The sequence below is a fragment of the Aquarana catesbeiana genome, linkage group LG12 (genome assembly GCF_042186555.1).
Source record: "Aquarana catesbeiana isolate 2022-GZ linkage group LG12, ASM4218655v1, whole genome shotgun sequence".
In the NCBI taxonomy this organism is placed as follows: domain Eukaryota; kingdom Metazoa; phylum Chordata; class Amphibia; order Anura; family Ranidae; genus Aquarana; species Aquarana catesbeiana.
The window spans coordinates 184,399,423-184,413,113 of NC_133335.1; the positions used below are offsets into that span (position 1 = coordinate 184,399,423).

The 13,691-nt window shown below is 41.3% G+C and overlaps 1 protein-coding gene across 1 annotated transcript in view; it reads right to left on the reverse strand.

Moving 5' to 3' along the window:
• Positions 1-4,066: 4,066 nt before the first annotated feature.
• Positions 4,067-13,691, reverse strand: part of DNTTIP1 (deoxynucleotidyltransferase terminal interacting protein 1) — a 56,564-nt gene continuing 46,939 nt past the window's right edge. The window contains exon 13 of the mRNA XM_073606292.1: positions 4,067-4,303. Coding sequence (XP_073462393.1) covers positions 4,195-4,303 — 109 coding nt within the window. The 3' untranslated portion in view covers positions 4,067-4,194. The remainder of the gene's footprint in view (positions 4,304-13,691) is intronic.

A 13,691-nucleotide genomic window follows, 5' to 3' on the forward strand; every position in this document is an offset into this window, starting at 1 on the left:
TGAAAGGTTAATGTGTTTCCCGTCTGAACTGTCTACACTAGGTATATGTAAAAAAAACAAACAAAAAATGCATTCATTTATGTCCACTGAACGATTTATTGGGCATTACATGATGGCACTATCATTTGCGCTCCCGGTCGAATGTTTTTTTCGAAAACGGGTTTGGCCGATTTTTCGTATACTGTATGGCCTGCATAAGTCAGACCCCGCTTATCCCAGAAGGGAACAAACTGTAAGGAGGGATTGACCAACAATTTATCACTAAGATCCTTGTTGATAATAATAATGAGCTACATCTGAATCTCATATGGTAAGGGAGGTTATATCAAACTCATCAGTACTATTAAAGGTTAGTCTTTTAAGTATTTAGAAGCTCTAGGATGAGACACCCAGGCTTGCAATTTATTTTTAAAGGTAATAGTGGCGTAGTTTTTATATGCTAGCATTAGTTAAAATTGAGCTTGAGTGTTTAATCTAGAGCACTGGTCATCAACCCTGTCCTCAGGGCCCACTAACAGGCCAGGTTTGCAAGATAACTGAAATACATCACAGGTGATATAATTTGCTGCTCAGTGATTGCAGTATTCTAGTCTGCATCTCCCCAAGGTAATACATAAAACCTGGCCTGTTAGTGGGCCCTGAGGACAGGGTTGATGACCACTGATCCAGAGAGTACATTCAGAAAATTGGGTGCTTCAGTGGATTTGCATAAACTGGTTATATTAAGCCTTCCAACTGTTAATATATGAGCCACGATCATTCTGTAGATTAAGAGGCAATTATCAAGATTTATACCCAATAGAGTCATGGCAGGAATAAGTTTAGTTAGGTTGCCAGGGAGGTTGGACAAGAAGGCGGATACAGATTTAAAAAACTGTGAAGGTTTTTGCAACTCCATAAGGTGTGGAGGAGGTTGCCAACTTGTTTGTTGCATCTCCAGCATATAAGGGAATAGGAAGGGTATATTTTTTATAACTTATATGGTGTGAGTTACCATCTGGTTAAAATTTTCTGTTGTCCTAATGTTCTATACAAGAGGAGGCTCTGCTAGATATTTGTATGGCTTTCTGCATGAATGCTTTTACAAGACATTGTATTTATTCAAATTACCTAATACATCCAAATCCTGCAGACCAATACTGTATTCTTCTGGCATTGTACTGAAGAGTGTCTTAGGACCCATTCACATGAGAACATTGCAGTAATGCATATTAAATGAGTGGGTGCCCTGCAGTGTCATTCATTGTGAATGGCACTCCAACATACCCTCAAAATGCACCAGGGCTGCAAGGCACCACAGCACAACACAATGTTCTGTGCATTGCATTTTGAAAAAAGCACTGTTCTCTCCTTTCTTCTCACAGGAGGCACTGCAGCAGCAGGGGGCACTGGCTCCTGCTGCTGTCAATCAAATCCTGTGAGTAGAGATCCAAGGAGCAGGGCTGAGCCACAATGTATGTGTCAACAGACTCACACAATATGGCTCCAGGTCATGCCTACAGGAGTGCCCAAATAGAAAGCAGGAGAAATGAGACAGATCACTGCTCCAGGTGGGTATAATAATCCACCAAAAAGGAAGGGCAGGGTGCTAGCTCCATTAGCTGCTAGCTAACACGTAGACCAAGTGAGAAAAATTAGCTGCACACCAACATCCGTCCAACAGGTTTATCGAAAGACTGCCACCAGGACTAAAACAACGGACCAAGGGGTGATGACGTCTTCAAAACCCAAGGTCAAGGTTTTTGAGGAGCCTGCAGAAGCGCCCCCATAGAAAGCAGCTTGCTAGGGGGGCACCAAGAAACCTAAAGATTAGTTAAAACCCCAAGCATTATGTATTTTCGGAAAGCAGAGAATAAAAAGAGTGATAGTTGTATTTTTTTATGTCATACAATATTTGTGCAGCAGTTTATCAAGTGAAACATTTCAGTAAAATATATAAAAATAAATATAGCGCTCGCAAGTACAATAAGTGAAAATTTGTTAACCAAAAAGAAAGTCCAAAATACAATTAGTGAAAATAAAGTTCAAATAAGGTGACTGAAGGTGCTCCAATCCAAAGTGAAGGAAATATAAGGTGCTTCAGAGAAATTCAGGTGTGCAACACCCCCTCATGTATCCCCACTCACCAGATCACAACGACCCCCAGCTTTTCAGTCTGGTGGGTCTTTAAAAGCTTGATAGAGAATCCTGGGATGGCGGATAAGGTGATATGCCTTCAGGTCCAAAAATCCTTTAAAGAGTTTCTCAGCCAGAACACAGCTGGTACCCAGAAGTAAAAACAAAATGAAACTGATAGTGAAGTACCATTAAAAAGGTTTTATTGAAAAAGGGAGTGGGTACTTACAACAAGTAAGATAAAACAAGCCTCAAAATGGAACTGAGTGTAAAAACGCTGTTGCTGGCGTGCGTTCTACAGGACCAGAAGTGACGTCAGTGATACTGGAAATAGCGTTGTTTCGCCCCCCCCACAGAGCATCAGGATTCTCTATCAAGCTTTTAATGACCCACCAGACTGAAAAGCTGGGGGTTGTTGTGAACTGGCAAGTGGGGATACATGAGGGGGTGTTGCACACCTGAATTTCTCTGAAGCACCTTATATTTCCTTCACTTTGGATTGGAGCACCTTCAGTCACCTTATTTGAACTTTATTTTCACTTATTGTAGTTTGGACTTTCTTTTTGGTTAACAAATTTTCACTTATTGTGTTTGCGAGCGCTATATTTATTTTTATATGTTTTTCAAGTGATTAGCACTTTGTGTATAGCAGCTGCAATTTTTTGTTGTTGTTGTTGTTGTTTGATACACCATTAGCGCGAGCGTATATATATTTTTCACATTTCAGTAAAATAATTGAAGTTAAAGTGTTACTAAACCCACAACAGTAAAATCAGTCTGTATATGCAGTAAAAAAAATGCTCGTTATACTCACTGTGGAACCTAAGGGGTTAATCATGTTACAATTGTGTAAAAAGGCTGTTTGATCCTGTCTTCTATGATCCTCCCCTTCTTCCACTGTCTCCAATCCATCTTTTGATAGTACAGAGCCTTTGGGGCACACGCTGCACATGCTCAGTTTAGTGTGTATTGCTACAGGCTTTTTTTTTTCTTGGGAGAGTTCATGTGATCAGCATTGGGCCAATCAGCACTGTCAATGCAGAGGGTCAGGGGTCATGCAGCCTCATAGGACAGTCAGGGGAGAATGAAACTTATCCTACAAGCTTCAACCAGACACTGAAGACGACATAAGACCGATATATACTGCTGATGAGAAAAGGTATTTAGCAGTTTATATTTACTAAAATAATTGCATTTCCATGTTCTGTGTACGACCAGATATAGTGAATGCAGGGTCCTGGGTTTAGTAACACTTTAATGTTAGGCCACAAAAACACAATATATTACCCAATTTTTTGGTATGAAAGATGAGGTTGCGCTTAGTAAATAGATACCCAATATGTCAAGCTTTAAATTTGCATACCCCCCACAAAACGACATTGAACTTCAGTACCCTATATTTTCTATAGGCGATGCTTTAAAAGCCCTTACAGGTCAACAGTTTAGAGTTAACCATAAATAATGGCCCTAGGATTATTGCTCTCACTCCAGCTTTTGCAACATTATATATATATATATATATATATATATATATATATATATATATATATATATATATATATATATATATATATATATCTATCACAAGCAACATTGTTGTACCTAGGTGCCCCCAATGTGTGCATTTAGGTTTGTGTGTGCATGTACATGGGGGTGGGCTCAACATTTTTTGGGTGGGTCACAGAAAGTGATCAGGCGGCTGTACAGCTGCCTGATCGCATTCATAAGCCGACAGCTTTTGGAAAAAGGTTAATGAAGAGCAGCACACTGCATTTTGGTGTAAATGGATCCCTAGTCAAGGTGATGCAAAGAGCAACAATCATTTTTACATGCAGTTATCCTTAGCAACCAATAAGATTACAGTTTACCGTAGTCAGATGAGAAGGGATGATTTTTGAATAGTAATTGCTGTGAACTGCCCTTTTTTTTATCATCACTGCTTTTTGCCCCATCATTATTAAGTGCTTTATTGTCATTTGGCCAAGATGGCTTTGTAAAATAGCTTTAATCATTATGAAAGTCAACCACATTTCAAGAAGATCATTCGGGAAGTGTCAGAGTTAAAACAACATTTAGCAGCTACTCCTGTTCTGTCCGCACCAGCTCCATGTACTTTTTCATCTTCACAGTCATCCAAAGTGGAACGACAAATTGCTTCAATTCATCTAGCCTCAGCTCCAAGGAGTCTCTGTAATAAAATCAGCCACAAATGAGAGAGAGAGAAAAAATGCAGAAACTAGAAACTGAGCACAAGCAGTGAAAGACTCCTGAAGACATGAAAATGATAAAGGCTATGTGTACTTCAAGTAACCTTTACTGACCCTTTCCCCAACAGGTTGGTTGTAAAAGTTATAACCCTAATGCTGTGAGATCTTGGTAGCCTGTGGATGGACATAGTGATAAGTTGGTGCTTGCAACCAGTCACAGTGAAGGTCTACCTGACTATTACATGGCACAAAGTGAAGGAGATTTTAAAAATAATGATTTTAAATAAATGACTGTTTAAAGTCCATATTAGTCCACTGTGATAGCACCTTGAAGGCAGCTTAGTGTAGATAATAAGCAAACCTTGGGAGGCTGAGGGAGAAAGCACAAAAGCACAACGCTAAGTGCAGTAAAAATGTTGGATTTTAATAAGCAAGTTCTGCATATATACTCACAAGAGTCAGGTCTGAAGAAGGAGCGCATGTTCCATAAATGTGTCGCCTATTGGTCCACTGTTTAACCGGAAGTGACGTCATCCCCCGGCTCCCTGCGTGCTCGGGGTCCAGGAAACGCCAGCAACCACCGGCGCAACCCGCTCCACCTCACCAGGTCATAGCAACGGATGAACTTCTCCCCTCCCCCCCCCAGACGATCCTTTACCCATTCCTGACATGCTTCTTTCAATCTTAAGCTGGCCATACACCTATAGATTATCTGCAGATTTTCTATGGTTAGATGGAAAAAGTGGGAGATTCCTCCATCCACACAGTTTAGCGAACATGGAGAAATCTGTTGCACTTTTTCCATCTAACCATAGAAAATCTGCAGATAATCTATAGGTGTATGGCCAGCTTTACTCTTGTGAGTATATCTGCAGAACTTGCTTATTAAAATCCAACGTTTTTACTGCACTTGATGTGGTGCTTTTGTGCTTTCTCCCTTAGCCTGTGGATGGAATTACCGTATTTATCGGCATATAACACACACTTTTTTCCCCTGAAAATCAGGGGGAAATCGTGGGTGCGTGTTATAGGCCGATCCCCGCCAATTTTGTGTGATCGGAGTGATCGCGGCAATTGCCGCCAACATACACAGCCGTGTGTAAATTCAAATATGGCGCCGAGACTGCAGGGACTCGGCGGAGCCGAGATACACATACCCGAGAGTCCTCGGCTTTTCTCGGCGCTGCTTACAGTCGGGACTGTGGGCGGGACTGTAAGCGGCGCCGAGAAAAGCCGAGGACACTCGGGTATGTGCATCTCGGCTCCACCGAGTCCCTGCAGTCTCAGCGCCATATTTGAATTTACACACGGCTGTGTATGTCGGCAGGGATCGATTCGCGGCGATCCCACAAGGCTGCACTGGGACAAAGCTGCACTGACAAGGCTGCACTGGGGCAAAGCTGCACTGACAAGGCTGCAATGGACACTGGGGCAAAGCAGCACTGACAAGGCTGCACTGGGGCAAAGCTGCACTGACAAGGCTGCAAAATACACTGGAGCAAGGCTGCACTGACACTGACAAGGATGCAGATAGACACCGATAACGCTGCATTGATGGGCATTTTAATGTAAGTTTTTCTTCCTTAAACTTTACTCCTAAAAGTTTTTTTCCTTAAAATTCCCTCCTAAACTTGGGGTGCGTGTTATATGCCGATAAATACGGTACCTTAAAAATGAATGTAGGCATACAGTGCTGTGAAAAAGTATTTGCCCCATTCCTGATTTGTTATTTTTCTGCATATCTTCTCACACTTAAATGATTCAGATCAAACAAATTTTATTATTACAGAAAGATAACCCGAGTAAATCCAAGATGCAGTTTTTAAATTATTTAATTTATTAAGGGAAAAAAGCTGTTCAAACCTGCCTGGCCCTATGTTAAAAAGTAATTGCCCACTCCCATTCTGAATCATGAATGAACTGTGATTATCCACAATTTTTTGGAAAGCGGAGCAAATTTCACTTGCCACACCCAGGCCTGATTACTGCCAGACCTGTTGAATCAATAAATCACATAAACAGAAGCTGTCTGACAAAGTGAAGCACGCTAACAGTTTACAAAGAGCCAGACATCATGCACAATTTAAAAATAATGAACATGTATCGGTCTAGGAAGGGTTTCAAAGCCATTTCTAATGCCGCGTACACACGGTCGGACTTTTCGTCTACAAAAGTCCAACGGACGCTGACGGACTAAAGCTGGCTGGTAATCCGATCGTGTGTGGGCTTCTCCGGACTTTCAACGGACTTTTTTAGCCTCAAATCCGACGTACTTTAGATTTGAAACATGCTTCAAATCTTTACGTCGTAACTACGACGGACCCCGAAGTCCGCTCGTCTGTATGCTAGTCCGACGGACAAAAAAACGACGCATGCTCATAAGCAAAAACTAAACGGAAGCACTCGGTCTAGTAAAACTAGTGTTCGTATTGTAGGTAGCACATTCATCACGCTGCAAAATCTGTGATCGTTGAATGCAGCGCATTTTATTTCTTCTTTACGAATGCTCTAAAGAACAAAGGTGTTTTGCTGTTCATAATCAGAGTTCTCCCAAACTGATTTCTGGATTCTTTTTCTCTTTGATCTCATGAATGATATAGTATGCTTTTTAAAAACAATGTTTCCATACTAATAATACTTTTTTCCCTTTTTTTTTTTTTTTTTTTTTTTTTTTTAGGTTTGTAAAGTTACCACAAAGAACCCATTATTCTATTTTTTTTTTCTAGTGATTATTTTTTAGTTTTTAGATAAAGTTAACCCAAAGCACCGTTTTTGGTTATGTAGATTTTTTTATTTTCAAGACTTACCACTTGAACATTATTAACATTAGTAATGTATTTTTGGTGTGTTTTTTTCAAACTCAATGAGATTGTTGTCCCTTGTTAATTTAACATTGTGTGTAAAATCAATGATTTAAAAGAAAACACATAAAGTCTTTTGCTAAACTCAAAAAAGATCCATTTATTCATGGTCAAAATAAAATAAAGAGGAAGTCAACGCTGGAAAAAGTCGGTGTACAAGAAAATTGGGATCTTGCGGAGTCCATATAAGAGGGAGCACAATCTGGTCCAAGAATCCCAGAGATCAACAGCACCAGCAGATGATCTAGATGTCCCCAGACTGTGGTCCTACAACAGCCTGCGTCTTCTGTCAGACCAGACTGAACCCAGGTCATCACTTTCTTCTCTTCCCTGCAGCCTTTCCTCCACGCTGCCCTGCAGCCTTCCCTGTAGCCTTCTTTTGATGCTGTGGCTCTGGTGTTTCAGTTGTGGCAGGAGGAGGAGGAGGAGGAGGAGGAGGAGGAGGGGGGGCTGCCTCATGTAGTTGGGTGTTTCGTGTTAGCGTGCCCTGCAGCCCCTTATGGATTGTTTCCCCAAATAGGCGCTCACAAATGAGGCGCTGCTCCCAATCCATCTGAAGAAGCCTGCTGGCTAAGTAGCAGCCATAGGATTCTTCCACTTCGGGGGGGCTCCTTAAAAAAAGGGTGGCCTCTTGCATGAGGCGCAGGGATGCGTCCTGTGTGACCATCCCCTTCCTGGCCCTTTTTTTGGGAAGGTGGAGGGGAGGCACTTGGGATTCGGTCAGGCTCCTACTGGGCCCAGCCACCTCACTTGGCCCAGCCACCTCACTTGGCCCAGCCACCTCACTGGGAGCAGCCACCTCCTGCCTGACACTGGGCCCAGCCTCCTCCAGGATGATGGTGAATCCGGCCTCCTCCAGGCTGTCCATGGGCCCGGTCTCCTCCTGCCTGCCACTTTCCCCACATTCCTCCTGGATGGACTCATCCTGTGTATAAAAAAAGGACAATAGTTTTAGTATATTTTTTTGGGTTCATCAATGACACACAGTTTGCTTCTCATGAATAGCAAATTCAATGTGAATACATCTCTTTAATAAAAGAGTCTAATCAGACACCCTAATTATTTCAAGCAGGTGCCAAACATATTTAGCCACTACTGTCAATTGATATGTATACACAATTTTGAGTGCAAAATTAGTTTAGACAATTATAACATCCAGTTAACATCATTAATATTAGTACAGTAAATATTTGTTAAAATAATTTACCTGACTCCAGATGGTCATATCCGGTTCATCCAGGATGGAAGACCCAGCTTGCTCCTCATCAGCCTCTGCTGGGGTGGAGGGAAGGGTGGAGGGAAGGGTGGAGGGAAGGGTTGAAAGTGATGCCCTGGCTTCATTCTGGTCATCAAGAAAACGGAGTTGATTGTAGTACCACAGCCTGGGTACATAAACATCATCTGCTGATGCTCCTGATCTCCTTGATTCCTGGATCTTCTTATGCTCCCTCTTATATATGTTCCTCAAGACCCCAATTTTCTTGAGCAATGTCTCCATTGTTGCTTCCGGGATGGTCGCCTGGACAAAGGACAGAAGTCTCTCCAGCGTTGACTTCCTCACATGCTTTGCATAATACTGAGGGTGTTTCACCTCCCACAAATTCCTCATCTCTCGATATTTCGAAATAAAAGCTGTAAGGAACTCTGGATCCTTAAATAGGGGATTCATTATATCTGGAAAAGATAAAGTCACAAGACAAAAAACACTTATTATAGGTTTCTGCTAACCCCTCATCATCTTCTCCCTATGTAGGCCTCATCAATCTATCAAGCCATATAGGCCGCTTGCTACAAAGTCATGACCATAAAACCCAAAAAAAAAAAAAATTTAAAATTACCTTCGTTTTGTAACGTCCTGGTCCACTATCACCTACGCACAGAACGTACGTACGACACGTGCGCAAGGGCCCTCTTTATACACTACGCATGTGTGAAAGTCCGCCTGCGTCGCCCGCCCCTGACGTTCGAAATTAACTCATGTTCTCCGCCCCCTAATTCGACGCACAGAACGTACGTACGACACGTGCGCAAGGGCCCTCTTTATACACTACGCATGTGTGAAACTCCGCCTGCGTCGCCCGCCCCTGACGTTCGAAATTAACTCATGTTCTCCGCCCCCTAATTCGACGCACAGAACGTACGTACGACACGTGCGCAAGGGCCCTCTTTATACACTACGCATGTGTGAAACTCCGCCTGCGTCGCCCGCCCCTGACGTTCGAAATTAACTCATGTTCTCCGCCCCCTAATTCGACGCACAGAACGTACGTACGACACGTGCGCAAGGGCCCTCTTTATACACTACGCATGTGTGAAACTCCGCCTGCGTCGCCCGCCCCTGACGTTCGAAATTAACTCATGTTCTCCGCCCATTTTTTGTTACGGCGCGTAGTGGGGTAAATAATGGCGGAGACACCTGACATGTTGACGACCTCAGGTAGTGGAGACAGCCCGGAGGCTGGAACGTCAACCAGATCTGTGAGGCCTAGATTTAAGGCCTCTAATATGAGTTTTAAAGAGATGGTGGAGATGGTGGCCATTCTTCACAAAGACGACTATGATGGGAAGTATGGGCCGTACGCACGGCCAAATTTGCGCAAGGCCAAAATAATGGCGAAGGTGGTGGACACTTTGCAGGCATCTTTTGGGGTACAGCGCTCCAGAGATCAACTTCGAAAAAGATGGTCTGACCTGAAACTCAGGGAGCCGGATCAATATAGACGTATCCGGAAAGTTCTGAAAAAAAGTAAGTACTTGTCGTGTTTTTCTCTTGTGTTTATTACCTTGTATACTGCTCCATGTGCTTTTCCTTCCTATACGATTTTTTTGTTCATCGTTTTAAACGATCTTTTAATAAACCTCGTTACATATCTATAGATAGATCTATATATATATCTATATTATATATATATATATATATATATATATATATATATATATATATATATATATATATATATATATATATATAGATATAGATATATATATATATAGAGAGAGAGAGAGAGAGAGAGAGAGAGAGAGAGAGAGAGAGAGAAATATAGAGATAGGTAGATATAGAAATGTAAAACATTCTTTTTGAATATTTTAAGTTATCTTTTTTTTTTTCTTTACATTTAGTTAGATATTTATAGATTTTGTTCCAGATATAGAGGGAGAGAGAGAGAGATCAAAAGATTATTAACTATATTTTGAGATATTGATATCTAGATATCTATCTATCCGATATGTCTTTATAATTTTAAATATTGAGGTAAAATAGGAACTCTACACAAACCACTTCACTACAAATGTTGGAAAATTACTATGTACTAAAATATCTGTGTGCTAAGTAGATTAATTAATAATTTTTTGTTTCACATAGGGGAAAAATCACTCAGCCAACAAGAAGACAGTCCACCCCAAGCCAAACATGATTGGGAAATCAGCCCAAGCCCCACTGAGGATGTGGAGGAAGGAGAGGTGGGCGACATGGGCACCCCACCAGGTGAGTGTCTGACACACCAGCTTACGGTAATCTATGCATGGCTGCCTTTTGTTTAATGTAATTTTTCTACTCTATTTTAGGGGATCTGGTTGTGCTTGATTCAAGCAACAGTGCCACCCCCGAGGATGTGGAGGAATTATGCTACATGGGCACCCCACCAGGTCAGTGTCTGAGACAACAGCTTTATTATGGTAAGGTAAACTATGTATGTGTGCATATTTCTAAATACATTTTTTGGTTTCATTCCACTTTAGGTACAAGAAGTGACTATTTCACCTCAGAAAGTGCCCAACGGCTAATTGGTCAAATAATGGCCTGGAATAAGGACATCGATGAAATGCGTAATCGGCTGGATCGTATGCAGCAGGAAATGAAGGACATGATTGATGTTTTGGGTCGAATCTAAATGCCCTTTTTGAAACCCCAAAACATCAATCATGTCCTTCATATCCTGTTTTGCTGACCCCATTCTGGGCCTTCTCTTTATTTTTTTGGCTGAACAGAAATGGCTGTTTAACCTAATTTAAAAAAGGAGGGCTGTTTCTCGAAAATACATAAAAAAATCCACAAAAAAATAAAACTTGATTTCCGCAAAAACCCAAAAAAAAAAAATAAAACTTGATTTTAAAAAAAAACAAAAAAAATAAAAAACTTGATTTTAAAAAACAACAAAAAAAAAAAAAAAAAAAAAAAGCCTGTTTGCGAAAATCAAAAAGCCAAAAATATTTTTTTTGTGGATTAGGTAGAAATATTTAAATATAATTATATTTTTCAAAATTATTAAGATATCATTATATTTTTGTCTATGAACATTTTATACTAAATGCAGAACTGAATGCATAACAACCATTAATAAAAACATCTCCTTATAGGAATTAAATAAATGTGTGGTTTGTTATTTCAATGCTCAGTATCAGTTTGGTTATAATTGTCAAAAAGTTGTTTACAGTGGCAATGGAGCTTATTTAGACATTTAAAATGAAAATACAGTTGGCACTAAAACTGCTCGACCATAACCTAGGAGAAAGCCCAAAAGAAAAGCAAGCAATAAATATAATTCAAGATTTCATCAATATTTTTTTTATTGTAAAAAATTAAATATCCTGGCCCATTGCAATGGCCCCCCTACCCATAAAATAATTAACATATTGCTGTCTAACTTGACGGGCACTTTGGGGGGCCAAGCCAGTACGGACAGTATCCAGGCCCGTAAGGTTGGCATCTATAAGTCCGGCCTCAGGCCCAACTGTGCCTATATAATTCTGAGAATGTTTGTTTAAAAAGTTGTGCAGAATGCAGCACGATAAAATTATAAAATTAAGTTTGTATTCCGCCAAATTAATGGCTGTTTGAAACAGGCGGAACCGGCTGGCCAGAATTCCAAACGCATTCTCAACCACTCTTCTAGCTCTGGCCAGCCGGAAATTAAAAACCCTCCTCTCCGGGGTGAGGGTTCTTTGGGGGAATGGCCTCATGAGGTGCTTGCTCAGAGCGAAGGCTTCATCGGCAATGAAGACTAAGGGGAGTCCTTCCACATTATCCGCATCAGGTGGCAATCCCAGGCCACCACTCTGGAGACGCTGGCAGAACTCCGTCTGGGCAAATACTCCTCCATCCGACATCCGGCCATTCTTCCCCACGTCCACATATAAAAATTCATAGTGTGCCGACACCAGCGCCATTAAAACAATACTGTGGAACCCTTTATAATTGAAATAGTATGACCCCGAATGGGGTGGTGGCACGATGTGGACATGTTTCCCATCTATAGCCCCTCCACAATTGGGAAAGTCCCAACGGCTGGCAAAATGGGATGCCACAGTCTGCCATTCCTGTGGCGTTGAAGGAAACTGGGGAATCAAACAAGAAAACCAAAATCAATTAATTTGGAAGCTAACATTGCAAGAAAATTAGACAATTAAAAACATTATTCCCCAGCATCAGTATAACATTAAATAATTTAATTCTTCTGGAATAACTAATATGGAAAGGCACACTTATCAGATTGCTCACCCCCTCTGATGGAACATTGATTACATTTTAGGGGGTTGTGAAATCCCTAAAAAAAGATTACTTTTAGGACACGCAGGAATTTAGGGACTAAAAAGGCTACAAGACTGCAGTTGTCGCACTCTGCAGGTGCAGTTGCTAACCAGCTTACAGTAAATGAGGTAATGTAAAAAGGCATTCATGTTGCAAGGAGTACACAATCACATGCAAGGGCAATTAATGAAAACACTTTGAGGCTTGCATATGATTTGATGATGGAAATCAGCAGAGCTTCTGCTCATTTACTAAAGCACTGGAACAAATGCACTTGTAGAGTGCACATGCATTTTGCAAAGTGCAACATATATTTGCTTTAGACAAATCAACACCACAGAACATTCAAGCAAATTTTTACGAGGGTGGGGGGGGGGGGGGGGGGGTTGGGAAATCTAGCTAATTGCTAATTAGCAGCACACTATTTGGAGTGAGTTTAGGTGGGGGGGGGGGGGGGGTTGTGAAATCTAGCTAATTGCTAATTATAAGCACACTAAATACACTCAAACAAAATACATTCAAAATGAGTAGACTAGGTGGATATGTTCCCATCACTGCATGCTGGGGAGGTTATTGAAGGAAAATATACATGCATGACAAAAAATAACAGGAAAAAAATCCAGCATGTGTGAGGATAAAAAGGGGACATTCACACTATATTGCAATGATGGTAAGTAGTGTTTGAAGCAAGAAATACATTACATTATCAAAGATTACATAAAAGAACATGTGATGCTAATAAAAGAAAAATATCTTACCTTAATATAGTCCTTCTGCAGGACCTGGATGATGGCAGAACAGGTTTCTGGGATAATGATCCCCAGAGCCTGGGGGGAGATGCCTGTCGAGAACTTAAGGTCCTGCAGGCTTCTCCCTGTGGCCAAATACCGCAAGGTAGCGACCAGCCTCTGCTCCGGAGTGATGGCTTGCCTCATGCAGGTATCCTGCCTGCTGATATAGGGGGTCAGCAAAGCCAAC